The following is a 26,912-nucleotide window of genomic DNA, read 5'->3' as shown; positions in this document are numbered from 1 at the left end:
GTCCACTCTACCCATGATTATGGGTTTTGGTAAAATATCATCTCTTTTTGATTATAATGTCAGGGTACTTTATAAAGTCGAAATATAAACTGATATCTTCATTAATAAGGAGGAAGTTTCAACGATTTCGAAATCTATCCTTTAAAAACATTTCCTTGTGTTTAGGGAAGCATATCGGTCGATCACTGACTGAATATGCCACTTAATACTCATTCAAGTTGGCATTAAATTCATATATAATGACATTAAACTGTCGTGGCAAAGCAGAATTTGTTGGAAATCACGAATGAGCAAAATTCTCACCTTTCGCACGTGCAAACTTTGAGCAGACGTTGCGTGCGCATCCAATATTGAATCGCCGTAAATTTTTGCATGTAATTGTTTTATATATAGCTTGATAAGCATGCAAAGTTTCAAAGTATTTTAAGAAGAACTGTAATCACAACGGCACTCTAAAGTTGACAGAAAATGACGAAAACAGCAATTTTCAGTGATTTTAGCGATTTTCTATCAATTTGGGCGTGTCCCAACGTGTGCAACTTTTCGATTTTCAACTTTAAAACTAGCCTATGACACAATTTATACCTATAGGAAGCAGAACTGAGCTCCACAACCCAAGGCATGGCCCAACACCAGAGAATACTAAATCGCAAAATTGACGTTTTTATAAAATAATTCTTCAAAAAAGCACAAACTTCAATGACGAATATCTTTATGAAGGAGCAAGCTAGAAAAACTTTCCGGTAGATTTTCAGAATGCTTGAACAATTATCTAAGATGAAAATTTCCTCAGATTTTGAATAAAATTACTCCTTAATGGTTTAAAATTAATTTTAAAAATTATTACTTTGTCAAAAATCAAGTTTTAAAAACGGTTAGCTTGATGACGTCATCAAGGGGTGTTTATGACGTCATATAATTTTTGTATACAATGTAAACTAAAGTATAAACAATTATTTGCAAGACCTGTGGTCGGAAATGGCTGTATCTTTTATACTTTTAAATCTATGGACAATTAAATACAGGCTACAATTGACTGGCAAAGCGTCTATCCCTGAATATATATATATATGTATATATGTATCACGACAATCTATCGTAAAACAGGGGTTCTAGAAAACCCACTTCCCGATGCTCCTGAAACCTGAAACTTTTTTTGCAGTCGATTTGGTCAACGTCTAGACGCCCTGAAAAATTTCAGATCTCTAACTCAATTTTAACATGGTTTTTAAGGCACCTGAATATGGCGATTTTGGGTTTTTTACCGAATTTCGTATAACAGTGCTGGCGAGTATTTTATGCAAATTTCTTAAAAATCTCAACATAACTATTTTTTATTCCTGTCATCTTTGACATCAAATTAGAATGTTTTGAACTAAAAATAAATCTGCTGAACGACTTCCGATGAGTCTTAATGCCTGAAAAACGCCTCCGGCCGGAGTGCACGCTTCGCGTGCACGAAAGAGGCTTGTAACGTGTACCAAAGGGGGTATAATAGTAAAGGGGGTATAATAGTAAAGGGGGTACATAGTATACCCACAATAAATGCACCGGTCGTGCTTGCCAGCACTGTGATGTAATATAATATGTAATATGCAACCTGGTCCTTGTGCCGAAAATTCAATTAGCTAATTACCGGCCATGCGTTGCATAAATTCCATATTAGGGCCCATTTCGGTCACAAAGCGGAGCTTAAATTGAGTTTATTGCACGCGCGGTTGACAAATTATGTGAAAAAACTGTCCTGTCACAAACAATGCGCGTTATAGAGGTGACCAATGAAATCACGGCATTAAAAACACGTGATAGCGCGCTGGCGAGTGAATTAGTAAAATCCAAAATTCTATTACATGTTTGAATGAAACTCTGCTCTGCAATAAATCTTCACTATATTTACAAACAAAATCTAAAATTATTAAATCAAATTCTGTAGAGCAAAAAAATATCAATTCTCTTTTAAGTCTAACAAGTAAGAACATAAGCCAAGGTTGTGTATTGGATTTTAAGCAGTAAATCTTAATAAAAATCCAATTATCGACTTATAACTATAAACACTAAAAAACACAAGTTTCATTTTTTTAATTTTTTTATATATCCTGTCGGTCATCACTCCTGGAGTAATGAATATTATATGTTTATTTCAATAAATATAATAATCAATAAATTAGAATAGAAACTTGTCTTCTTTTAAAAACACAAGTTTCTGCAGTTAAACAAAGTAAAAAATCTGTCCGGTTTGGTCCTTGATCAGGACAGCAAATTAACATCTATATGTTCTGCGTTTCTGCGGTTTCTGATACGGGTGCTCTGTTGTCTGTTTTTCTCACAGCATGGTTCTGGTCAGATGAGTACTAGGGGGGAATATTTGTTAAAATTATCGTCCGTGATAAATTTTTATTGTAGTGCGGGATTCTCGATTAATTCTCGCATGGATCATATGTTTACTGTTTGAATTGTGTAAAACCCTTTTATAAGGTTCTTCTTTACAGCCGTACCTAATACAATAAATTCAATATCAAATACACGCTTAACAATCAGATATTGATATAACAGGGTGGGGGACGATATTAAATTAGCATTCAGAATTCCCATGCTTACTAACTAATTTTTAAAAATGCTTCCAATGCATAACCGTTTAAGATGAATTGAACAAGAATACGAAGACTTATAAAGTTATAACAATGATCAATGATGCAAACCTAAAACTGTATAACATGAAGACACGGTCACTTACGCAGGAGTTGCTGGCGGCTAGTTTAGGGGTGGCTAGTTTAGGAGTGGCTAGTTACGTACTCCAATTCGACACGTACTGTAGTTCCGAGTTCGATACGTACTCTAGTTCGACAACCCTTAAGTTCGACTCTGTCGAACAAGTGTGCGCTACCTGGACTCTTGTTTGGCACATACTAAAGTCCGACACAAACTAAAGCTCGACAAGAGAATTTCGCCTGTCGAATTAGAGTTTTGAAATCTCCAATCTCAAGCGACGATCTTTTACGAACTTGAATTCTATTCGTTCGTTTGTTTTCCACTTGTCTCATGCTGTTTGACTATGTATGGATGTAATCTTAATGGGAGCTGATTCGATTGATCACTACAAGTTGGTGTCTAGCTGGATTCAGACTCCATTGTTATGGAGGAGGCTGCATCATGAGGCCCCGGTAACTCGTACTGTGTTTTATATAATATCTAGATTGCAGACTGTAGATCACGCTATATATTGATTGACCACAGACAATAATAAAAGTATAATGTGGAGATAAACTGATATATAGATGTGGATACTGGCGGGGAAGTGATAATTGTTTGTTTACGTTTTTTATTTAGGTGGCGCCTCTATTCAGCAGGTTGAAGAGGTGATGAAAATTTTGTATTATAGAACGCTTGTAAGACTTGTAACTCCTTCTTGTTACCCCCTTCGAAGGTCCCTAATTATTTTCTGAACGAAAGCTTAAAAATAACCGAGAAATCGACATTCTTATTAACTCATGATAACTGTTTCTGACCTAAAATTGCACGATAAATCGACTTAACTTGGTTTCAGAACCTATAAACACTTCCTCATCCCTCAAAATTGATGTTTTATATAGTTAATACGACCAACAAGCAACATATATTTTGATCCTTCTGTTCTACTCATGACCTAGGGCCTAGGGAAGCTGAAATCAAAAGATCGAGGCAATCCTCACCTTAACTGATCGAACAGGTAGTAACTCAATTTTCAGATAGAAATGTTCGTTGCAATATGTTTATTGCAACTTTGCAACTTGAGTGAAGAGCAGAGTACGAAAACACACAGCAGGTTAGCAATTCATTTTGGTGACTGTTTCTCACCTACCATTGTGCGAGACATCGATTTAAGTTGGTTTCACAGCCCAACAACACTAAAAATTCATGTTTTACTCAAGCAAAGAACATTTTGATTCTGCAACAAAAGAACAAGGATATCGTCTCGTTAACAACTCGAACAGGTACTATCACAATTTCCAGTCAAAAGAAACACAATGAAGTTAGGTAACCAACACCATGATAGTTTTGATAGCTTTGAGCAACTAAAGTTCGTGGCTTTCAAGTGTCGCCATACTCTAACTACACTAGCGAATTTTATAAATTCATAAGGTAAAGCCTACAGGAGGACATGACATTAAGGGTTAAGTTTGACCCAATTTCCCGAGCTTACCAAGTTCTACCATGTTTCAGGAGCCGTTGGGACGCTTTATGTAAATAGTCCACCCCGGGTTTGACCAGGTGACATTTGAATCCACCGCTGTAGTATCGGTTGTTATCTATCGTACATTCAATAATCACTGTTCTAATAGTGACCTGTTACTCTGGTCGGCAACTCTTCTGCATCTGCATGAGGTCAAATGAGAAACTGTGAGGGTGCACGTGAACGCTAACAGGGTGCATGTCAGCACATGACCCATGAAGCAAATTCTTAGTTGCCTGTTTAAATTTCTTCCTTATTTATCGTTTTAGTTGAAAATTCCTTTTTTAATCAATCTTCAGTCAGAACTTTAAACCATGGGAAGCGATCCATAATTGGCGTCCGTACGGCAAATATAAAGTGGTGTGAAGAGTTTATACACACGTTCATCAAGTTATTCTGTTACACACAATATTTATCTTCTTTGTTAACAATAGCTTCGTGATGCTAAGGAGAATATTTAAACTAATGTTAAGATTCACTGAGACCTATTGACGGGACATGTTTTACATTTTCTTATTGTCCTACTGCTTTGTTGACCAGCCTCATAGAGCTAGCTCTGTGAGGCTGGTCACGGTACCCACGTCTAACAATTTATTGCACATTTTTTACACGCTAACCTAACCAGCTGATGGTCATATTGATTATCATGACATAAATGTTATTTATAATAATGAGTTTGGTTACTACATTTAAACCCGATTTAACGTGGAATTTGGACATGTCACAGTTCAAATTTGAGTGAGCCGCCCTGTCAGGCTGTCAATAGCTGTCTAGGGGATAGTCGGCTCGTAAATGTAAAAACCGTCTGATATGGCCGGTGCCGAGGTTTCTCATAATGATCATAGTTCCATACCTCTGTAGCTGATCCCACGATAGAAATTCTATTTTGATTCATGGCCGTGATGAATGGATTTCCAGTAGATTTCATTCGAAGTCGAATCACTTCGGGTTTATCTTGATAGCTTTGATCTATTGTAAACCAATTGTTCCTCCTCTCACTAACTATCGGACGATTTACATACTAAAGTTCTGTAACTGAGTTTTGTGTAAAAGAGACAGCATGCTCGCTCAGGCATAAGTGATTATTGAGTTTATTGACAGTTGGCTCGGGAAATGGGTCAAACTTAATCCTTGTCATGTCCACCTGTAGGTTAGTAGGTTCTGCCAAAATCTCGAATTTATAACGTTCATTAGTATAGTAGTATAATGACATTCGGAAAACACGAACTTTCGTTATCGCACTTTAGTACGTAAATCTTCCGATAGTTAGTGAGAATAGGAGCAATTGGTTTACAATAGATCAAAGCTATCAAAATAAACCCGAAGTGATTCGACTTCGAATGAAATCTACTGGAAATCCATTCATCACGGCCATCGTATCTGAAGCAGTCGGTGGATTGGGTTACGAATCTCGAGCAAGTTGCTTCCGTGTGGCCCTCCACTACCAGACGAGGATGTAACTTCCACTACAAGAAAGCCCTCCTGAAGCATGTTAAGCAGACCAACATCTGGGAGGAGTACCTGACTCCAAACTCTCCTGTTACAGACGTGAAGAAAACCAAAAGAGACTGGCGGGAACTACCTGAGCCACGTGCACCCAAATGGATCCGTTATGATGGACAACTTCAGAGAATTGTAGATGGTTACGACAACTACAGCAACCCTATGGATTTCCTCAAAGCTATCGAAAAATAAACTGTGGTAGTAAACTATGGCTCAGATCATATCTCAAATTGGACATGTTACGTATACAATTTAGCAAGTAACAGTTTAGATCATGTCTCTAATTGGAAATGTGTCGTATTGAAATCAGGTCACAATTTCGGACAGATGTCGTTTTTTTCTGGTACCCTGATTCGGACAGATGTCGCTGTCGGACAGCTGTCGCTGTCGGACAGGAGTCGTGTTACCGAATCAAAATAGGATTTCTATCGTGGGAATAGCTACAGAGGTAGGGAACTATGATAATTATGAGAAACCCCGGCACCGGTCATACCTGGCGGTTTTTACATTTACGAGCCGACCATCTCCTAGACAGCTATTGACAGCCTGACAGGGCGGCTCACTCAAATTTGAACTGTGACACGTCCAAATTCCACGTTAAATTGGGTTTAAATGTAGTAACCAGATTCATTATAAATAACATTTATGTCATGATAATCAATATGACCATCAGCTGGTTAGGTTAGCGTGTAAAAAATGTGCAATAAATTGTTAGACGTGGGTACCGTGACCAGCCTCACAGAGCTAGCTCTATGAGGCTGGTCAACAAAGCAGTAGGACAATAAGAAAATGTAAAACATGTCCCGTCAATAGGTCTCAATGAATCTTAACATTAGTTTAAATATTCTCCTTAGCATCACGAAGCTATTGTTAACAAAGAAGATAAATATTGTGTGTAACAGAATAACTTGATGAACGTGTGTATAAACTCTTCACACCACTTTATATTTGCCGTGCTGAAGCCAATTATGGATCGCTTCCCATGGTTTAAAGTTCTGACTGAAGATTGATTAAAAAGGAATTTTCAACTAAAACGATAAACAAGGAAGAAATTTAAACAGGCAACTAAGAATTTGCTTCATGGGTCATGTGCTGACATGCACCCTGTTAGCGTTCACGTGCACCCTCTCAGTTTCTCATTTGATCTCATGCAGATGCAGAAGAGGTGCCGACCAGAGTAAAAGGTCACTCTTCCTGTTTGTGAGTGGACGGATCGGCGTCACGTGACATAACACCGCTATAAGCTATTACAATTGGTTGCTCGGTCAGGATCACGGAGTGCATGGCTGCCCGTTGTTCAGAAAAAAATGTAATTCAGTTGTTATCATGATTGTTATATCATGGTGTTGGTTACCTACCTTATTCATTGTGTTTCTTTTGACTGAAAATTGTGATAGTACCTGTTCGAGTTGTTAACGAGACGATATCCTTGTTCTTTCGTTGCAGAATCAAAATGTTCTTTGCTTGAGTAAAACATGAATTTTGAGTGTTGTTGGGCTGTGAAACCAACCTAAATCGATGTCTCGCACAATGGTAGGTGAGAAACAGTCACCGAAATAAGTTGTTAACCTGCTATGTGTTTTCGTACTCTGCTCTTCACTCAAGTTGCAAGGCTGCAATAAACATATTGCAACGAACATATCTATCTGAAAATTGTGTTAGTACCTGTTGGATCAGTTAAGGTGAGGACTGAGGATCGCCTCGATCTTTCGGTTTCAGCTTAACTCCCTAGGCCCTAGGTCATGAGTAGAACCGAAGGATCAAAATATATGTTGCTTGTTGCTCGTATTAGCTATATAAAACATCCATTTTGAGGGATGAGGAAGTGTTTATAGGTTCTAAAACCTAGTTAAATCGATTTTTCGTGCAATTTCAGGTCAGTAACAGTCATCAAAATGAGTTAATAAGAAGGTCGATTTCTCGGTTATTTTTAAGTTTTCGTTCAGAAAATAATTCGGGACCTTCGAAGGGGGTAACAAGAAGGAGTAACAAGTGTTACAAGCGTTCTATAATATACAATTTGCATCACCTCTTCAATCTGCTGAATAGAGGCGCCACCTAAAACGTAAACAAACAATTATCACCTCCCCGCCAGTATCCACATTCCACATCTATATATAATATAATTATGTATCAGTTTATTTCCATCTCGTCACCTTCTCTTATTAGAACCTTAGTTTTCTTTTAATCGAGTCAGACTACGTTTAATAATACGGAGTATTCAGAATTGTGCAACTTAAATTTAATATTAACTAATTGTCGAGAAAGAGGAACAGGAAGGTAGTGATGATCAAATAATAATTGAAGAGAGCGATCACGTGATAACGTTGTGACACCGTCCTAGATTACTTTTAAATAACCAAAGGTATCGACCAGAACTCAATTCATCAAAGTTCGATCACGATGCGGTTATTTCTGTTTCTCGTTGTCGTGTTGGCCTGTGTTACCTTCACTACTTCACTACAAGTGAAAAATCTAAGTTCAAATCAAGTTGCAAGAAGTTTGAGAAGATCACTAGGGGTTTAAAGATTATTCTTTAAAATCTCTCGAAGGTTGCAAGATAGGAGGTAGAACTTTAAAGAAAAAACCGCTAAACAATGTCGAACAGTGGAAGAGCAGGTCATCACTGCAGATTGCGGCATTAAAATCAGCACGAGCACCAGAACCAGAACCAGAACCTCAACTAGAACCACAACCAAAACCAATTGAGAGGCCAGATGTAATGGAACCACCCAGGAACCCAAGAACAGTAACCGATGATATACACAACCGGACTTAGACCGGAACTTCTTGGACATGCATGAGGACAGTAATATGTCTACAGATTTTATTATGATATAGGTGAGGAATTTCGTTGTTAAAATATAGTTTTCCTAAATTGATCATTGATCAAGCAACAAAATATATACATATATTTTTAAAATCCTTATCGGGTGAACTGTTAATGAACATACAGCATTTTGTTTTCATGCAACGAGTGTGGGACATTTTCACTTCATGATATGGATCATTGTTGTATTGGCTGCACGATGATTTAGTACTACCATTTAGGGTCCTACAAATCACAATCCAAATTTCGTTTACAGCTACAAACGCATACTGGGAATATAATATAATACATCTTATCTATTTAATTTGAGGCGCTCTAATCTCCTCCTTCTTTTACTCGTATCTTGTAACTTTGTAATACTTCACATAAACATGACAGCGTACACGTGTTGTGAAGCAGCACACATACCTTATTCATCAGCCAAGCAAGATGTTACACCAAAGGAACTTTGTAAGATAGATGAAGCGATTTAATGACTTGTAGAAAAACAAATAATGAAATTTAGAAATATCCACTGTGCTATAAGTTTGACATCGAACATTGTAGACACACAGAAGAGAGCTGTTCAGCTCAGAGCGGCTATAATAGCACACGTTGAACAGCAAACTTACTTAAACCTAAATTCTAGTATGGTAATCATTTTCACCATTTTCACTCCCATTTCCATGACCATTAGTAGGAGCCTTCTTATTGACCAGAACAGTTTCAGGGCCACGCCCTACCCTCTTCTAGAATTGAGTGTAAATCAACAATCAACATGCAAATTAAAGGAGTGCAATTCTATGCTAATGTTAGATCAACATTTGGCTACCTTACTCGGGAATATTATAGCGGGTTAATTTATGACTGGGAAAATTAATAACCGGGAAAAATATGGCGGAATTTCCCAAAACCCGCCAAATTATCCCGGTCATGTATTTACCGGTGGCCGACCTTTCAAGTTTTTTTTCAGAGGTCAACAAATTTTCAACCGAAATTTCTGTTTTTGTTACTTGTTAAAGAAGTTATTTCAATTTACAGTTACTGATATTACTCAGAAATAGAAAAAAAGACACGTCTAGTAGTTAAAGGAAAATAAATCTATAGCAATAATAAGTCAAATCTTCATTAAAGCGTATTCCCATTCTCATTATCGCTAATGTCCCCTCCATTATCATTATTGATATCCCCCTGCTGCTGACCGTCAAATTCGAAGTTGTATTGTTGTCTTAACAAGACTTTCATTTTGTCCGCTAATGGGGCTACTGCTCTGAAGGTCAGCCGGAGCTTAATTTCCTGCCCACCGCTTGGTATTGGGGAACGTCTTGGCTTTGCATCTTCAACTGCTCCAGTAATCAATCCACCGTGGACCATGAAATAGTGGCACAGTTTACTCACTTCATGGGCAAGAAAAGTGAGAATCACGGTCCACCCTGAAATCTGATTTCTATAACCAAATTGTGATTTTTATAACGAAATAATGGTAGCAACCGCCAATAAAGTTACAGCCCTCCATCCACTGCTTCAAAAGTCTTCTCTAGCACATATGAGACTTCAGGTAAAATATGATGATCACCACCCCCTTGGAACCCCATAATCTGAGTCGGCGGGTTTTTTTATGACTGGTAAAATTTTTGACCGGGAAAAATATGGCGGAATCTTCCAAAACCCACCACTTTATCCCGGTTATAATAATCCCGAGTAAGGTAATCCTTCATTTATAATCGGGTTCGAACTCAGTCACTTTGTCGGTAATTCATCAATTCTGAGTATGAAATCAGATTGATTTTAATAATCAATAATCATGAGTAATAACTGTGCGCAATACATTCATCCATACCATTCAATCTTTCAATGCAATCTAATGCAAATCAGTCAATCTCAGTTACAAATTCCAGTAATAAAATATAATTTTAATCAAGTTCTTACCAAGTATCTCTTTCTGATGAAGAATGCAGCAATCACTACAGCTGCTAGCACGACAAGGACCACCACAACCACGACTATGATCACTGTTGTTGAGCCTCCACCATCACTCACTTTATCTGTCATTATTGAACATATCAGTGTTAATCTAGAAGAATACCATGCCTTCTTGGTCAGACTCACGGGGCGTAAATTAATAAACGAGGCACATGTATACTTGCACATTTCGGGCCAGTTACTTCAGATTTGCCCTACCCTCACCGTGGACACTAATTCTTCAATTTGCAGAGATACGAAATTATTGAACCAAGTTTCTTACCTCCATCCTCCTTGCAAGTAGGAACTATGCCAGTACTACATTTAAACTTCTCTTCTCCCGTGTGCAGAACGGACCCATTGTCGCAAGTCATCTTGATGAGTGTGTTGGGATCTACGTTATATCCTGTTGGAGGAGACATGCTGCCGTGTGTCACCTGAGAGAAGGTTCGTCAAACTGAGATCCCTAACTAAAATATCCGGAAATTTCATATGAACTTTTTATATCAAAATTTCAATGAACTTTTCGCGTGTATTCGATAGTGAAAAGTTTCAGAAGAATAAACAATTCTCCCCAGATAAACTCACCCCAGGAACCTTACAGAGTTCCTTACAATCGCCACTGCTGGTGCTACCTTCACCATAAGTAGTGGATCCACCGGTACACTTCTCACAGCCCACAGAGTTGGGAGCCGTACTGTAGGTTCCCACCGCACATGCGTTACAGATATATACCCCCGGGATGTGGTATCCCGCCGGACACGTGACTGAAAATGAAACGAATTAGGAGGTTTAAATGGATCATCGTTCAATTCATATTCTTATATTGAAGAGGCTTTTACAGCAAGATCAGACAAATGTAATGAATGAATAACGCAACAAATCTTCTCTTCACAGAGGTTTAAGACTGATGAAATGGTACTGGTAGGTTGATAACACTTAACACTATTCTACTATTAAATGACTCACTGCATGAACCCGAGATTTGAGCAAACCCAGCCTCACAAGCCGTTTTTACGTTCCCGGTATAACTGCCGTCCTCAGCTGTGAATCTCGTAGTCGCTCTCTTCTTTGATGTTGTTACTCTGAGAAAAGTCTTGAATTCATAATTATGTCCAAAATTATCAAACTATTTTAGTTATGGCAATCGGTTCAATGAAATCCCCTGATATGCCACACTTTAAATACTACATTCATTTCAAAGTTTAAATATCCTTCTCACTCAAAAGTCATGGCTTCGGTGCTGACAAGCTCTTTGAGCCTTGAATCTGAGGAAGTAAGAGTGGAGGCGTTTTCTGAAGAGAGGTCTCCATTCTGCAGAAGCTCAAAGCTCACTACACTCGATCCATCACTATTCTTACAGCTGGTATTTTGTACCTGATAAGTGTTGAGATGATTTAATTTTATCGTATAAACAATGACGTTTACACGGTACGTGGGTGATAATCAAATTTTGAAGAACAGTCTTAAGGGGAGATACACCAAAAACGTTTTTGCTCCGAACATCGATTTTATTTTATATTATGGTTAAATAGACAAAAAGAATAAGATTGATTGCACACCTTCAAAATTTTCTAAAAATATTCCCTCATCGAGAAAAACAATATTTTTCTTTTTCGAAAATTTTTAAAATGTTGAGAAGTCTGTCACTGTAATACCGATAGTTCGGCCATTTTAGAAGTTTTTTGGCTGATTTTTTTACTTCGAACATTACTAACAATCCGTACAAGAAGCCATTGAAAGGATTATATAATTGAACAATAAATGACGAAGTTACAGACCAAACAAGGTCGAAAAAATAAAAATTGTAATTTTTCCCACTTCTAAAGTTGTACATTTCACCAATCACCCGGGTCAGCAGATATTGCTTCAAAAATTCTTGTGAGTGTAGCTGATGATCATATCAAACTTTTTTGAGTAGGATTTCTCTCAGATTTGAGTTTTAAGCTATACAATGTGGCCTCAAACGACTTAGTAAAATTCATCGTAAAAAAGGGCAAAAAAGGCAGATTTAAGGCTTAAAATGCCTATAACTCAAAAAGTATCAGTTTTTTTTGAAATAATTTTTACAGAATCGTAATCAGCTTGGTAAGACGAATCTTTTAGTACCAAATAGGTGCTTTTAGAAGACAAATTGTCTTAAATAATTTTCTAGCTCGAACACAAGGGTCCCCCCTTGTATAAATTTTGTTCAAATTGTACACATTTTTTTACAAATTTTGTGTCTTTAAATATTATAAATGTCGTACTAAAAGATTTGTCGTTTGAGGCCACATTGCATAGCTTAAAACTCAAATCTGAAAAAAATCCTACTCCAAAAAGTTTGATATGATCATCAGCTACACTCACAAGAATTTTTGAAGCGATATCTGCTGACCCGGGTGATTGGTGAGATGTACAACTTTAGAAGTGGGAAAAATTTCAATTTTTATTTTTTCGACCTTGTTTGGTCTGTAACTTCGTCATTTATTGTTTAATTATATAATCCTTTTAATGGCTTCTTGTACGGATTGCAAGTAATGTTCAGTAAAAAAATCAGCCAAAAAACTTTTAAAATGGCCGAACTATCGGTATTACAGTGACAGACTTCTCAAAATTTAAAAAATGTTCGAAAAAGAAAAATATTTTTTTTCTCGATGAGGGAATATTTTTAGAAAATTTTGAAGGTGTGAAATCTTATTCTTTTTGTCTATTTAACCATAATATAAAATAAAATCGATGTTCGGAGTAAAAACGTTTTTGGTGTATCTCCCCTTAATGTAATTATGATAAGGTGGGTCAGGAGTTATCATGTTGAAACTGATCTTCTCAAACTAATTAAGGAGTTACTGAAAGAGAAACTAACCGTGCATTTAGCACCAGTAACACAGGGCACAGCCGCAGAACCAGAATGGATGTAAGTTTCAAAGGCAGCAACCACAGCTGCTTTCTCTGGATCTGTCTTACAGTAATTCACGTCCAGGTAAAGTTCTGCTTCTAAGACACGGGACTTGGGGGTCTCCTGTTTAGCACATGCGGCAAAGTTTCCCTGACTGTTGGTAAAGGACTGGTGGCTCCACCGTAGATCTTCTTGACAGGTCACTTTCTGTAGGATAACAGAAGTCAGGAAAATTATATACTCTATATATTAATGTTTTTTTAATATAATTATGTTTTTACGATCGAGGTATTAATTAACAGCTTGGCCATTGGCACGGTAACACAAGGAGTCGTGGTTAATGTTTACCTTAATTTCGCTCAGATAAATGTATCCTGGGTCACATGAGACAGTGCACGAATTTTTAATGTCACCTCCATTACATGAGAGACCTCCGTGCACCAAGTGCTTTAGTGGCGGACATCTTCCCTCTGTTCGGGGAAACTCTTGTTAGTAAGAATTTTAGATTCCGGTTATAGAACTAATTTGATCTACGATATCACGAAGAGCCCTGTAATAAAGTGGAATCGCTCTTATCACTGGTTAACAAAAAATCTTTATTTTTCATACAAATAATATTTTTCCGTCACAAAATCACTAGTAATTACCTTTGTAAACGCAATTTTGAGCATCTGTTTTCCATCCTGCATCCTCACATACCCGGGGGTTGGTTCCGTTCAGGTTGTAGCCGTAATCACATATCGCACTGACGCTCTAGTGAGGGAGTGTTAGTTTGATGACTTAAACAAGTTCACATGTGAATAATTGCAACAGATGTTCACCTTTCTAGGATGAGAACTTTCTAGATTACTGCAATTAAAATGGAATAGGATCTCATGATTATCAATCCTTATCAGTATGTCTTATCACCTCAGTAGTAAGGAATGGGCCGGATGATTCGTCCATGACCTTGCCGTTGTTCACTTCGTATGACGGGCACTTTGCGTTAACAGCTGGTTGAGTGGGTTGTTTTAACTTTTCATTTTTTTACTTCTTTTAAACTTTCCTCTGATTAATCAATCAATTCGAACTAACTGGTGAGAGTTGTCAATATACAGTTGATAGTTTGATATACAAGTTCGTTACTTCCTCACGCGCTAACTGTAACATATCTTACGTTTGCAAAGAGGGGCGGCATAACTCCACGCTCGGTTGTTACAAGTCAGCTCACTGTTCCCCACCAACTTGAACCTATCATTGCACTTGTAGCTGACCTTCTCTCCCTGCTCGTAGGGCGTTGTAGCTCCGTTGTGTACGGTCATTACTCCGTTCTCTATAGCCAGATCCGCCGATTTGCACAACTCTAGAGTTCCGGGTCAGATTAAATAGTTCCGACATGGTCATGTGACTACCTATTTGACCAGCTCTTTAAAATCATAAAGAAACTCGTACATGCTTACCTGGGGACCCCAGGCGGAATGACAGGCTGAGGCCTGAGCGCCGTCCAGTAAGTACATGCTAACTTTGTACATATGGTTCGTCGAGCTAGAAGTTTATAATTTTCTGGTTCACCCGCTGTACTTGTAGAGGCAGAGCACTATGATTTTTTCCCTGCTCTTGCCAAAGGCAAAAAGATCGTCGGGAATGAGTAATCGGGTTTGGATATATGAGGTGGCTAGCGACGGTCCTCCCAGCAAACCCTACCGACTGGTGTATACCTTAAATTTACGAGACGGAAATTTTGTTGAAAACCGGAAAGTTCTATTTATTTTACTTTTGGAGATATATCTCCAAAAGTAAAATAAATAGAACCTTCTGGTTTTCAACAAAATTTCGGTCTCGTAAATTTAAGGTTAGCTCCCCAGGAGCCAAATTTAGGACAACTTTAATTGACGATGTCAATTCATGGCAGCTCGGCGCGGCACAGTAGCGCATTTCGCCGATCTAGCTGTGAGAAGCCTCATTGAGTGCGCGGCGTGGCACAGTAACGCATCGCGCTACAAGGACAACTTAGATTCTGAATTAAACCGAAAAGTTTGATTTTGGGCTAAAAAAAAGATCACAGCTTTTAAATTTTGCAAAGCAATGTCGTTGTCATGACTACTTGGCTAAATGCAGCGTGCGAAAGGTAAACTTGACGTGACACTGACACGCGACGACAAACGTGCTGTTGAAAATCTATCACCTCTAGCGAGCCCAGCAAACGGTAAGGTTTTCTGGGTAGGCGAGAGAGTTGTAGCGCGATGCACTACTGGGTCGCGCTGCGCATCAAATAATTCTTCTCGCAACCAGATCGGCGAGATGCGAAGGATTGACATCGTGAATCAAGCGAGAGAGCTGAGAGTTCATAGTTCAGCTGCAGAAGCAAAAAGAAATCCTAGCAGGAAGGGGGGTTGAGAAGGGGGGGAGGGAGGTGCAGGGAGGTAGGGGGATGTTTTGCGATATAAGAATTATAATTTCGGCGGAAAATGTATGAAGCTTTAAAAGTCGATTTTGAGGGTGAAGATCGCGTTTTTACTTACCCTTACAAGAGTCCCCTTTCATGTTGGCAAAGTTTTCTACTTTCTTTCGATATTTTAAAATTGAAATTTGACTTGATTGGTGGAGAGTTATTGGTTATGGTTTGTCAAAGTGAACGTTTTAAAATGAAAGCGCAAATTCTTTTTAACGCGCGTAGGTTCGGCCCAGCAAACCCTACCGACAAGGGCTCAAGGGTCAACGTTATCTCTTTCTCGTGGCATGTCACTGTGGCCACTAGACACAAAAAATTTTAAATATTAAATAATAACAGGCAGAAGGTACAAATTAATTTTTAATGACAATATCAAATTAACAGTCGTTATAATTAGAGTTTTATGATTAGAGTTTTAGGGGATATTAGTAACACTTCCAATCCTATTTACAATTTTTGCTTTTACTGAGCAATCACTCTATCTTTAAAAGTCATGATATGTATGGTAAAATTTACCTGGTACACAAGTTGGAGATACGGAAAGTTCGCCGTTTATACAGGTGACTGTTGTCGATCCAGAGATCACAAACCCGCTGTCGCAGGCCACGTTGTATGAGGCGCCAGAACTTATTTTCGAATCCGGTGTTACCGTGCCTTTTTCAATGATGGGCGTGCTACAATCAGGTGCTGGAAAGAAATCATCAGAATTGTTATCAAAAGTGAAGTTCACTTTTGAAACAATACTGTAAACAATACTGTGTAACTACTAACTACTTAGTACTTAATGATGATTTAGTAAGTAACCTTACCTGGTAGACACTTTGGGGATATAGAAAGCTCGCTGTTGGTGCAGGTGATGGTATTTTGTCCAGAGATCACGAACCCGCTGTCGCAGGCCACGTTGTATGAGGCGCCAGAACTTATTTCCGAATCCGGTGTTACCGTGCCTTTTTCAATGATGGGCGTGCTACAATCACTATCAGGTGCTACAATCACTTCTGGAAAGAAATCATCAGAATTCTTATCAAAAGTGAACAATACTGTGTAACTACTTAATGATGATTTGCAAATAAATTCTAATCAATATTCTAATTGGGAGATTGAAAAGAACGAAAGCTTTATTTTAATTTGTCACTAAGTTTACAACGGCTTTACGATAATTAATACTGTAATAATAACATCGCATGGATTATTTTATCTACAAAGTAGGCCAATGATTAACAAATGAATTTATATATAGTGTTCCGTAATGGTATTCTTTAAAAATAAAATCTTCTGTATAACTTTCACCAGACTGTAGAAAAGTAGCATAATAATAAGCCAATGATATAGACTCCTACCTCTCCCAATGATAACTAGTTCAGATACCCAAGTATACTTTACAACACTCCCATCAAATTTATAAATATAATGACAATATCAAATTAACAGTCGTTATAATTAGAGTTTTATGATAAGAGTTTTAGGGGATCCTAGTAACACTTCCGATCCTATTTACAATTTTTGCTTTTACTGAGCAATCACTCTATCTTTAAAAGTCATGATATGTATGGTAACATTTACCTGGTACACAAGTTGGAGATGCGGAAAGTTCGCCGTTCATACAGGTGACTGTTGTCGATCCAGAGATCACGAACCCACTGTCGCAGGCCACGTTGTATGAGGCGCCAGAACTTATTTTCGAATCCGGTGTTACCGTGCCTTTTTCAATGATGGGCGTGCTACAATCAGGTGCTGGAAAGAAATCATCAGAATTGTTATCAAAAGTGAAGTTCACTTTTGAAACAATACTGTAAACAATACTGTGTAACTACTAACTACTTAGTACTTAATGATGATTTAGTAAGTAACCTTACCTGGTAGACACTTTGGGGATATAGAAAGCTCGCTGTTGGTGCAGGTGATGGTATTTTGTCCAGAGATCACGAACCCGCTGTCGCAGGCCACGTTGTATGAGGCCCCAGAACTTATTTCCGAATCTGGTGTTAGCGTGCCTTTTTCAATGATGGGCGTGCTACAATCACTATCAGATGCTACAATCACTTCTGGAAAGAAATCATCAGAATTCTTATCAAAAGTGACCAATACTGTGTAACTGCTTAATGATGATTTGCAAATAAATTCTAATCAATATTCTAATTGGGAGATTGAACAGAACGAAAGCTTTATTTTAATTTGTCACTAAGTTTACAACGGCTTTACGATAATTAATACTGTAATAATAACTTCGCATGGATTATTTTTAATACAAAGTAGGCCAATGATTAACAAATGAATCAATATATAGTGTTCCATAATGGTATTCTTTAAAAATAAAAGCTCCTGTGTAACTTTTACCAGGCTGTAGAAAAGTAGCATAATAATAAGCCAATGATATAGACTCCTACCTCTCCCAATGATGACTAGTTCAGATACCCAAGTATACTTTACAACACTGCCATCAAATTTAACAGTGTCTCCTATCATGCAATCAGAAGGAGCATTGTCCGGGTCTGTTCCATCCTCAGAGTACACTGACACGGGCCAAGCGGAGCAGTAACTACCACTGCAGGTACACACGTCCCTCGAGCATGTGTGTGTTTGAAGAGTACTATAAATCCAATGACGTACCTCCTCTACACAATATTGCTTGTCTAACCTAGCTTTAAGCCAGGAGTCATTTCCTGGTGAATAAGCTTGAGTTTCTGTTTTCCTGTCTGTAGCTTTACTTGCCACATAACGTGAGTCAACCTCTTTAGTCATAGATACGGAAACAGGTGTTATTTCACCATCTACCTCTCCTATAATTTCACCTGAAATAATAAGCACGATAAATTGTCGTGTTTCACTACTTAGCACCCGCAGTTCAATTAGAGAATGCAACTTAATTTGTGTACTTATTATGTATTCTGTGTTAATTCTAATAAGCTTAGGTCGTGTGTAACTTTCACCAGACTGTAGAAAAGTAGCATAATAATAAGCCAATGATATAGACTCCTACCTCTCTCAATGATAACTAGTTCAGATACCCAAGTATACTTTATACTTTTATAACACTCCCATCAAATTTATAATGACAATATCAAATTAACAGTCGTTATAATTTATAGAGTTTTATGATTAGAGTTTTAGGGGATCCTAGTAACACTTCCGATCCTATTTACAACTTTTGCTTTTACTGAACAATCACTCTATCTTTAAAAGTCATGATATGTATGGTAAAATTTACCTGGTACACAAGTTGGAGATACGGAAAGCTTGCCGTTCATACAGTTGACTGTTGTCGATCCAGAGATCACGAACCCGCTGTCGCAGGCCACGTTGTATGAGGCGCCAGAACTTATTTTCGAATCCGGTGTTACCGTGCCTTTTTCAATGATGGGCGTGCTACAATCAGGTGCTGGAAAGAAATCATCAGAATTGTTATCAAAAGTGAAGTTCACTTTTGAAACAATACTGTGTAACTACTTAGTACTTAATGATGATTTAGTAAGTAACCTTACCTGGTAGACACTTTGGGGATTTAGAAAGCTCGCTGTTGGTGCAGGTGATGGTATTTTGTCCAGAGATCACGAACCCGCTGTCGCAGGCCACGTTGTATGAGGCGCCAGAACTTATTTCCGAATCCGGTGTTACCGTGCCTTTTTCAATGATGGGCGTGCTACAATCACTATCAGGTGCTACAATCACTTCTGGAAAGAAATCATCAGAATTCTTATAAATTCAAATCAATATTCTAATTGGGAGATTGAAAAGAACGAAAGCTTTATTTTAATTTGTCACTAAGTTTACAACGGCTTTACGATAATTAATACTGTAATAATAACTTCGCATGGATTATGTTTAATACAAAGTAGGCCAATGATTAACAAATGAATCAATATATAGTGTTCCATAATGGTATTCTTTAAAAAATAAAAGCTCCTGTATAACTTTCACCAGACTGTAGAAAAGTAGCATAGTAATAAGCCAGTGATATAGACTCCTATACCTCTCCCAATGATAACTAGTTCAGATACCCAAGTATACTTTACAACACTCCCATCAAATTTATGATGACAATATCAAATTAACAGTCGTTATAATTAGAGTTTTATGATTAGAGTTTTAGGGGATCCTAGTAACACTTCCGATCCTATTATTACAACTTTTGCTTTTACTGAGCTATCACTCTATCTTTAAAAGTCATGATATGTATGGTAAAATTTACCTGGTACACAAGTTGGAGATACGGAAAGTTCGCCGTTTATACAGGTGACTGTTGTCGATCCAGAGATCACGAACCCACTGTCGCAGGCCACGTTGTATGAGGCGCCAGAACTTATTTTCGAATCCGGTGTTACCGTGCCTTTTTCAATGATGGGCGTGCTACAATCAGGTGCTGGAAAGAAATCATCAGAATTGTTATCAAAAGTGAAGTTCACTTTTGAAACAATACTGTGTAACTACTAACTACTTAGTACTTAATGATGATTTAGTAAGTAACCTTACCTGGTAGACACTTTGGGGATATAGAAAGCTCGCTGTTGGTGCAGGTGATGGTATTTTGTCCAGAGATCACGAACCCGCTGTCGCAGGCCACGTTGTATGAGGCGCCAGAACTTATTTCCGAATCCGGTGTTACCGTGCCTTTTTCAATGATGGGCGTGCTACAATCACTATCAGATGCTACAATCACTTCTGGAAAGAAATCATCAGAATTCTTATCAAAAGTGAACAATACTGTGTAACTGCTTAATGATGATTTGCAAATAAATTCTAATCAATATTCTAATTGGGAGATTAAACAGAACGAAAGCTTTATTTTAATTTGTCACTAAGTTTACAACGGCTTTACGATAATTAATACTGTAATAATAACTTCGCATGGATTATTTTTAATACAAAGTAGGCCAATGATTAACAAATGAATCAATATATAGTGTTCCATAATGGTATTCTTTAAAAATAAAAGCTCCTGTGTAACTTTCACCAGACTGTAGAAAAGTAGCATAATAATAAGCCAATGATATAGACTCCTACCTCTCCCAATGATAACTAGTTCAGATACCCAAGTATACTTTATAACACTCCCATCAAATTTAACAGTGTCTCCTATCATGCAATCAGAAGGAGCATTGTCCGGGTCTGTTCCATCCTCAGAGTACACTGACACGGGCCAAGCGGAGCAGTAACTACCACTGCAGGTACACGCGTCCCTCGAGCATGTGTGTGTTTGAAGAGCATGATGAATCCAATGACGTACCTCCTCTACACAATATTGCTTGTCTAACCTAGCTTTAAGCCAGGAGTCATTTCCTGGTGAATAAGCTTGAGTTTCTGTATTCCTGTCTGTAGCTTTACTTGCCACATAACGTGAGTCAACTTCTTTAGTCATAGACACGGAAACAGGTGTTATTTCACCATCTACCTCTCCTATAATTTCACCTGAAATAATAAGCACGATAAATTGTCTTGTTTCACTAATTAGAGAATGCAACTTAATTTGTGTACTTATTATGTATTCTGTGTTAATTCTAATAAGTTTAGGTCGTGATGTAAAAATAAATATTACAATTTTGTACATTAACCTTGGATGGATAACCACAATAGCGTCGTAAAGAGGATTATCTTTGTCTTCATGATCATCTGTTCGCTAGACATGAGCATATTCAAGTTACACAAATTATTAAAATCAGTCAACTGCTTAAACGTTAATACAATAATATATCATCGTCTGACAGTCGACAGAAATTCGTCACAGATTCTTATTTAGGAATGAAGGTACCGAGTGATACAGCCTTGGAATGCATGTTTCAAGGCTATATCACTCGAAGAGAAAAAGTCATGTTGTGACAATGGAGTAATGTTGTTAAAGCATCAGCTGTACTATCACAGACTGGCGTCTAACTTAAATTTCTGTTTAATTAATTTGACCAAAACCCATAATCATGGGTAGAGTGGACCGCTGCCAGTGTCTCTCTTTCCCAAACAAAAAGAAATGATATCAATTTGATTGACCGTTTTCAAATGCAAAATGATACCGAGAATGAAATCGGTCGCTCGCTTTTCCCATTCATTCACGGCTCACGAATTGTAATAGGTTTCGATAAATTACATCGATCACATGCTGTAAATGTAATAATCTCTTTGGGTTGCGTTCGGGTCGATACCTAGTATTTCGGGATAAGGGTGGTAGTTAGTGAATTAGCTGAAGTTTATTGAATATTTATTACCGAGTACAGCTGTCTTCGGGTATGGTAGTTCTTCTTAATCTATTACAATTGTAAATGAATGGGAAAAGCGAGCGACCGATTTCATTCTCGGTATCATTTTGCATTTGAAAACGGTCAATCAAATTGATATCATTTCTTTTTGTTTGGGAAAGAGAGACACTGGCAGCGGTCCACTCTACCCATGATTATGGGTTTTGGTCAAATATCATCTCTTTTTGATTATAATGTCTTTATAAAGTACGAAATATAAACTGATATCTTCATTAATAAGGAGGAAGTTTCAACGATTTCGAAATTTTTCCTTTGAAAACATTTCCTTGTGTTTGGATAAGCATATCGGTCGATCACTGACTGAATTTGCCACTTTATACTCATTCAAGTTGGCATTAAATTCATATATAATGACATTGAACTGTCGTGGTAAAGCAGAATTTGTTCGAAATCACGAATGAGCAAAATGATCACCTTTCGCACGTGCAAACTATAAGCGGACGTTGCATGCGCATCCAATATTGAATCGCCGTAAATTTTTGCGTGTTGGTGTTTTATATATAGCTTGATAAGCATGCAAAGTTTCAAAGTATTTCAAGAAGAACTGTAATCACAACGGCACACCAAAGTTTACAGAAAATGGTAACAACAGCAATTTTTTAGTGATTTTAGCAATTTTTAATCAACTTGGGCGTGTCCCCACGTGTGCAACTTTTCGATTTTTAACTTTAAAACTAGCCTAATGCACAATTTATACTTATAGGAAGCAGAACTGAGCTTCACAACCCAAGGGAGAGCCCAACACCAGAGAATACTAAATCGCAAAATTGACGTTTTTATAAAATAATTCTTCAAAAAAGCACTAACTTCAATAGCGAATATCTTTATGAAGGAGCAAGGTAGGAAACTTTCCCGGTAGATTTTCAGAGGGTCCGCAGTAGTCCCATTACCTTAGTATTGCTGTTCCACTACTACAGAAATAATCCGATCCCGATAACACTCGACCTCTGCCTGATCCAGAGGATATCACCATTTTACCTTCACACAGACATCGAACGCTGTACGAAGATGACGATCAGACCTCATTATTGATGATCCCGCTCGTCGGAGAAGATAAAGGCCTTGCTCAGCAATGGGTTGGGTTTGCAGTTTAGATAGCCATGTGGCACGCTGCAACTAAATTATTCGAGATTCTTCTCGAATAATTTTCAAGACTTGATGTCAACTTATTATCGGAGAAAAAGACGATTTATAAAGGAGCAACCTAACATTCTACCTACTCCTCATTTCTTAAGACGTCCACTACATGATGTTGCTCTACCAATTTGACTTATGTCCCTTAAGCGCTTTTAACTACCGTTCACCGAACCTTGACTGCGGCTTTGTTAACAATGTTTGGCCGGTAGAGGGTCCGCAGTAGTCCCATTACCTTAGTATTGCTGTTCCACTACTACAGAAATAATCCGATCCCGATAACACTCGACCTCTGCCTGATCCAGAGGATATCACCATTTTACCTTCACACAGACATCGAATGCTGTAGTTGTACGAAGATGACGATCAGACCTCATTATAGATTTTCAGAATGCTTGAACAATTATCTAAGGGGAAAATGTCCTCATATTTTGAATAAAATTACTCCTTAATGGTGTTATAAATCGATTTGAAAAGTTGTTATTCTGTCAAAAATCAAGTTTTAAAAACACTTAATTTGATGACGTCATCAAGTGATGATGATGACAATAAATTATTTCTAAATATAATGTAAACTGAAGTGTAAACAATTATCTTTAAAACCTATGGTCGGAAATGGCTGTATCTTTTATACTTTTGAATCTATGGACACTTAAATACAGGCTACAATTGACTGGCAAAGCGTCTATCCCTGAATATATCACAGTGCTGGCAAGCACGACCGGTGCATTTATTGTGGGTATACTATGTACCCCCTTTACTATTATACCCCCTTTACTATTATACCCCCTTTGGTACACGTTACAAGCCTCTTTCGTGCACGCGAAGCGTGCACTCCGGCCGGAGGCGGCGGCCGAAGGCCGCCGCCTCCGGCAGGAGTTTTTCAGGCATTAAGACTCATCGGAAGTCGTTCAGCAGATTTATTTTTAGTTCAAAACATTCTAATTTGATGTCAAAGATGACAGGAATAAAAAATAGTTATGTTGAGATTTTTAAGAAATTTGCATAAAATACTCGCCAGCACTGTTATACGAAATTCGGTAAAAAACCCAAAATCGCCATATTCAGGTGCCTTAAAAACCATGTTAAAATCGAGTTAGAGATCTGAAATTTTTCAAGGCGTCTAGACGTTGACCAAATCGACAGCAAAAAAAGTTTCAGGTTTCAGGAACATCGGGAAGTGGGTTTTCTAGAACCCCTGTTTTACGACAGATTGTCGTGATATCACAGTGCTGGCAAGCACGACCGTTGCATTTATTGTGGGTATACTATGTTCCCCATTTACTATTATACCCCCTTTACTATTATACCCCCTTTACTATTATACCCCCTTTGGTACACGTTACAAGCCTCTTTTGTGCACGCGAAGCGTGCACTCCGGCCGGGGGCGGCGGCCGAAGGCCGCCGCCTCCGGCAGGAGTTTTCCAGGCATTAAGACTCATCGGAAGTCGTTAAGCAGAATTATTTTTAGTTCAAAACATTCTAATTTGATGTCAAAGATGACAGGAATAAAAAATAGTTATGTTGAGATTTATAAGAAATTTGCATAAAATACTCGCCAGCACTGTTATACGAAATTCGGTAAAAAACCCAAAATCGCCATATTCAGGTGCCTTAAAAACCATGTTAAAATTGAGTTAGAGATCTGAAATTTTTCAGGGCGTCTAGACGTTGATCAAATCGACTGCAAAAAAAGTTTCAGGTTTCAGGAGTATCGGGAAATGGGTTTTCTAGAACCCCTGTTTTACGACAGATTGTCGTGATATATATATATATATACATATTCAGGGATAGACGCTTTGCCAGTCAATTGTAGCCTGTATTTAATTGTCCATAGATTCAAAAGTATAAAAGATAAAGCCATTTCCGACCACAGGTCTTGCAAATAATTGTTTACACTTTAGTTTACATTGTATAAAAAAATTATTTGACGTCATAAACACCCCTTGATGACGTCATCAAGTTAACCGTTTATAAAACTTGATTTTTGACAAAGTAATAACTTTTAAAATTAATTTTAAACCATTAAGGAGTAATTTTATTCAAAATCTGAGGAGATTTTCATCTTAGATAATTGTTCAAGCATTCTGAAAATCTACCGGAAAGTTTTTCTAGCTTGCTCCTTCATAAAGATATTCGTCATTGAAGTTTGTGCTTTTTTGAAGAATTATTTTATAAAAACGTCAATTTTGCGATTTAGTATTCTCTGGTGTTGGGCCATGCCTTGAGTTGAGGAGCTCAGTTCTGCTTCCTATAGGTATAAATTGTGCATTAGGCTAGTTTTAAAGTTGAAAATCGAAAAGTTGCACACGTGGGGACACGCCCAAATTGATAGAAAATTGCTAAAATCACTGAAAATTGCTGTTTTCGTCATTTTCTGTCAACTTTAGAGTGCCGTTGTGATTACAGTTCTTCTTGAAATACTTTGAAACTTTGCATGCTTATCAAACTATATATAAAACAATTACATGCAAAAATTTACGGCGATTCAATATTGGATGCGCACGCAACGTCCGCTCAAAGTTTGCACGTGCGAAAGGTGAGAATTTTGCTCATTCGTGATTTCCAACAAATTCTGCTTTGCCACGACAGTTTAATGTCATTATATATGAATTTAATGCCAACTTGAATGAGTATTAGGTGGCATATTCAGTCAGTGATCGACCGATATGCTTACCTAAACACAAGGAAATGTTTTTAAAGGAAAATTTCGAAATCGTTGAAACTTCCTCCTTATTAATTAATGAAGATATCAGTTTATATTTCGACTTTATAAAGTACCCTGACATTATAATCAAAAAGAGATGATATTTTACCAAAACCCATATTCATGGGTAGAGTGGACCGCTGCCAGTGTCTCTCTTTCCCAAACAAAAGGAAATGATATTAATTTGATTGACCGTTCTCAAATGCAAAATGATACCGAGAATGAAATCGGTCGCTCGCTTTTCCCATTCATTTACAATTGTAATAGATTAAGAAGATCTACCCAAAGGCAGCTGTACTCGGCAATAAAGATTCAATAAACTTCAGCTAATTCAATAAGCAATAACTACTACCCTTACCCCGAAATACTAGGTATCGATCCGAACGCAACCCAAAGAGATTTTTACAGCATCTGACTGATGTAATCAATCGAAATTTATTACAATTCGTAAGCCGTGAATGAATGGAAAAAGCGAGCGACCGATTTCATTCTCGGTATCATTTTGCATTTGAGAACGGTCAATCAAATTAATATCATTTCCTTTTGTTTGGGAAAGAGAGACACTGGCAGCGGTCCACTCTACCCATGAATATGGGTTTTGGTAAAATCTATCTATATATATATATATTCAGGGATAGACGCTTTGCCAGTCAATTGTAGCCTGTATTTAATTGTCCATAGATTCAAAAGTATAAAAGATACAGCCATTTCCGACCACAGGTCTTGAAAATAATTGTTTACACTTTAGTTTACATTGTATAAACAAATTATTTGACGTCATGAACACCCCAATTGATAACGTCATCAAGTTAACCGTTTTTAAAACTTGATTTTTGACAAAGTAATAAATTTTAAAATAAATTTTAAACCATTAAGGAGTAATTTTATTCAAAATCTGAGGAAATTTTAACCTTAGATAATTGTTCAAGCATTCTGAAAATCTGGTTATCTTGTTTTGCTCTTATGAGTGGGTCAATCATTTATTTTTAATTGTAGTTGACGAAATGAGAGTCTCCACTCAGTGTGTTAAAAC

General features: G+C 37.6%; 1 protein-coding gene across 3 annotated transcripts; it reads right to left on the bottom strand.

Moving 5' to 3' along the window:
- Positions 1–2,003: 2,003 nt before the first annotated feature.
- Positions 2,004–26,647, bottom strand: LOC134825092 (sushi, von Willebrand factor type A, EGF and pentraxin domain-containing protein 1-like). 3 transcript variants are annotated; one of them, XM_063837228.1, is made up of 23 exons: positions 26,643–26,647; positions 21,343–21,409; positions 20,795–21,199; positions 20,264–20,452; positions 19,983–20,153; positions 19,276–19,464; positions 19,002–19,172; positions 18,181–18,585; positions 17,650–17,838; positions 17,357–17,527; positions 16,603–16,791; positions 16,310–16,480; positions 14,519–14,704; positions 14,272–14,354; positions 14,010–14,115; positions 13,711–13,832; positions 13,330–13,569; positions 11,707–11,861; positions 11,454–11,569; positions 11,073–11,251; positions 10,768–10,921; positions 10,452–10,567; positions 2,004–2,351 (listed from the first exon to the last, which is right to left on the bottom strand). In XM_063837228.1, the coding sequence occupies exons 2-23, from the start codon at positions 21,398–21,400 to the stop codon at positions 2,268–2,270; spliced, it is 3,849 nt and encodes a 1,282-aa protein (XP_063693298.1). In that variant the 5' UTR covers positions 21,401–21,409; positions 26,643–26,647; the 3' UTR covers positions 2,004–2,267. The 3 variants fall into 3 exon arrangements, with proteins under 3 accessions (XP_063693298.1, XP_063693299.1, XP_063693301.1); XM_063837229.1 differs by having other exon boundaries at positions 19,276–19,461; XM_063837231.1 differs by lacking the exon at positions 18,181–18,585.
- Positions 26,648–26,912: the final 265 nt, after the last annotated feature.

This window comes from Bolinopsis microptera, chromosome 13 (genome assembly GCF_026151205.1).
Source record: "Bolinopsis microptera isolate Bmic1 chromosome 13, MBARI_Bmic_1.0, whole genome shotgun sequence".
NCBI classification, from domain to species: Eukaryota; Metazoa; Ctenophora; class Tentaculata; order Lobata; family Bolinopsidae; genus Bolinopsis; species Bolinopsis microptera.
This window is presented reverse-complemented; position numbering and strand designations above follow the sequence as displayed.

What these genes read in the sequence shown, in the direction of transcription:
- LOC134825092 (XM_063837228.1), bottom strand. Translation starts at nt 21,400, where the DNA reads ATGATCATGAAGACAAAGATAATCCTCTTTACGACGCTATTGTGGTTA. An exon ending in ATCCCCAAAGTGTCTACCAG is followed by an intron (nt 17,528 to 17,649) that starts GTAAGGTTACTT and finishes ATTTCTTTCCAG; the next exon opens with CACCTGATTGTAGCACGCCC. An exon ending in ATCCCCAAAGTGTCTACCAG is followed by an intron (nt 16,481 to 16,602) that starts GTAAGGTTACTT and finishes ATTTCTTTCCAG; the next exon opens with CACCTGATTGTAGCACGCCC.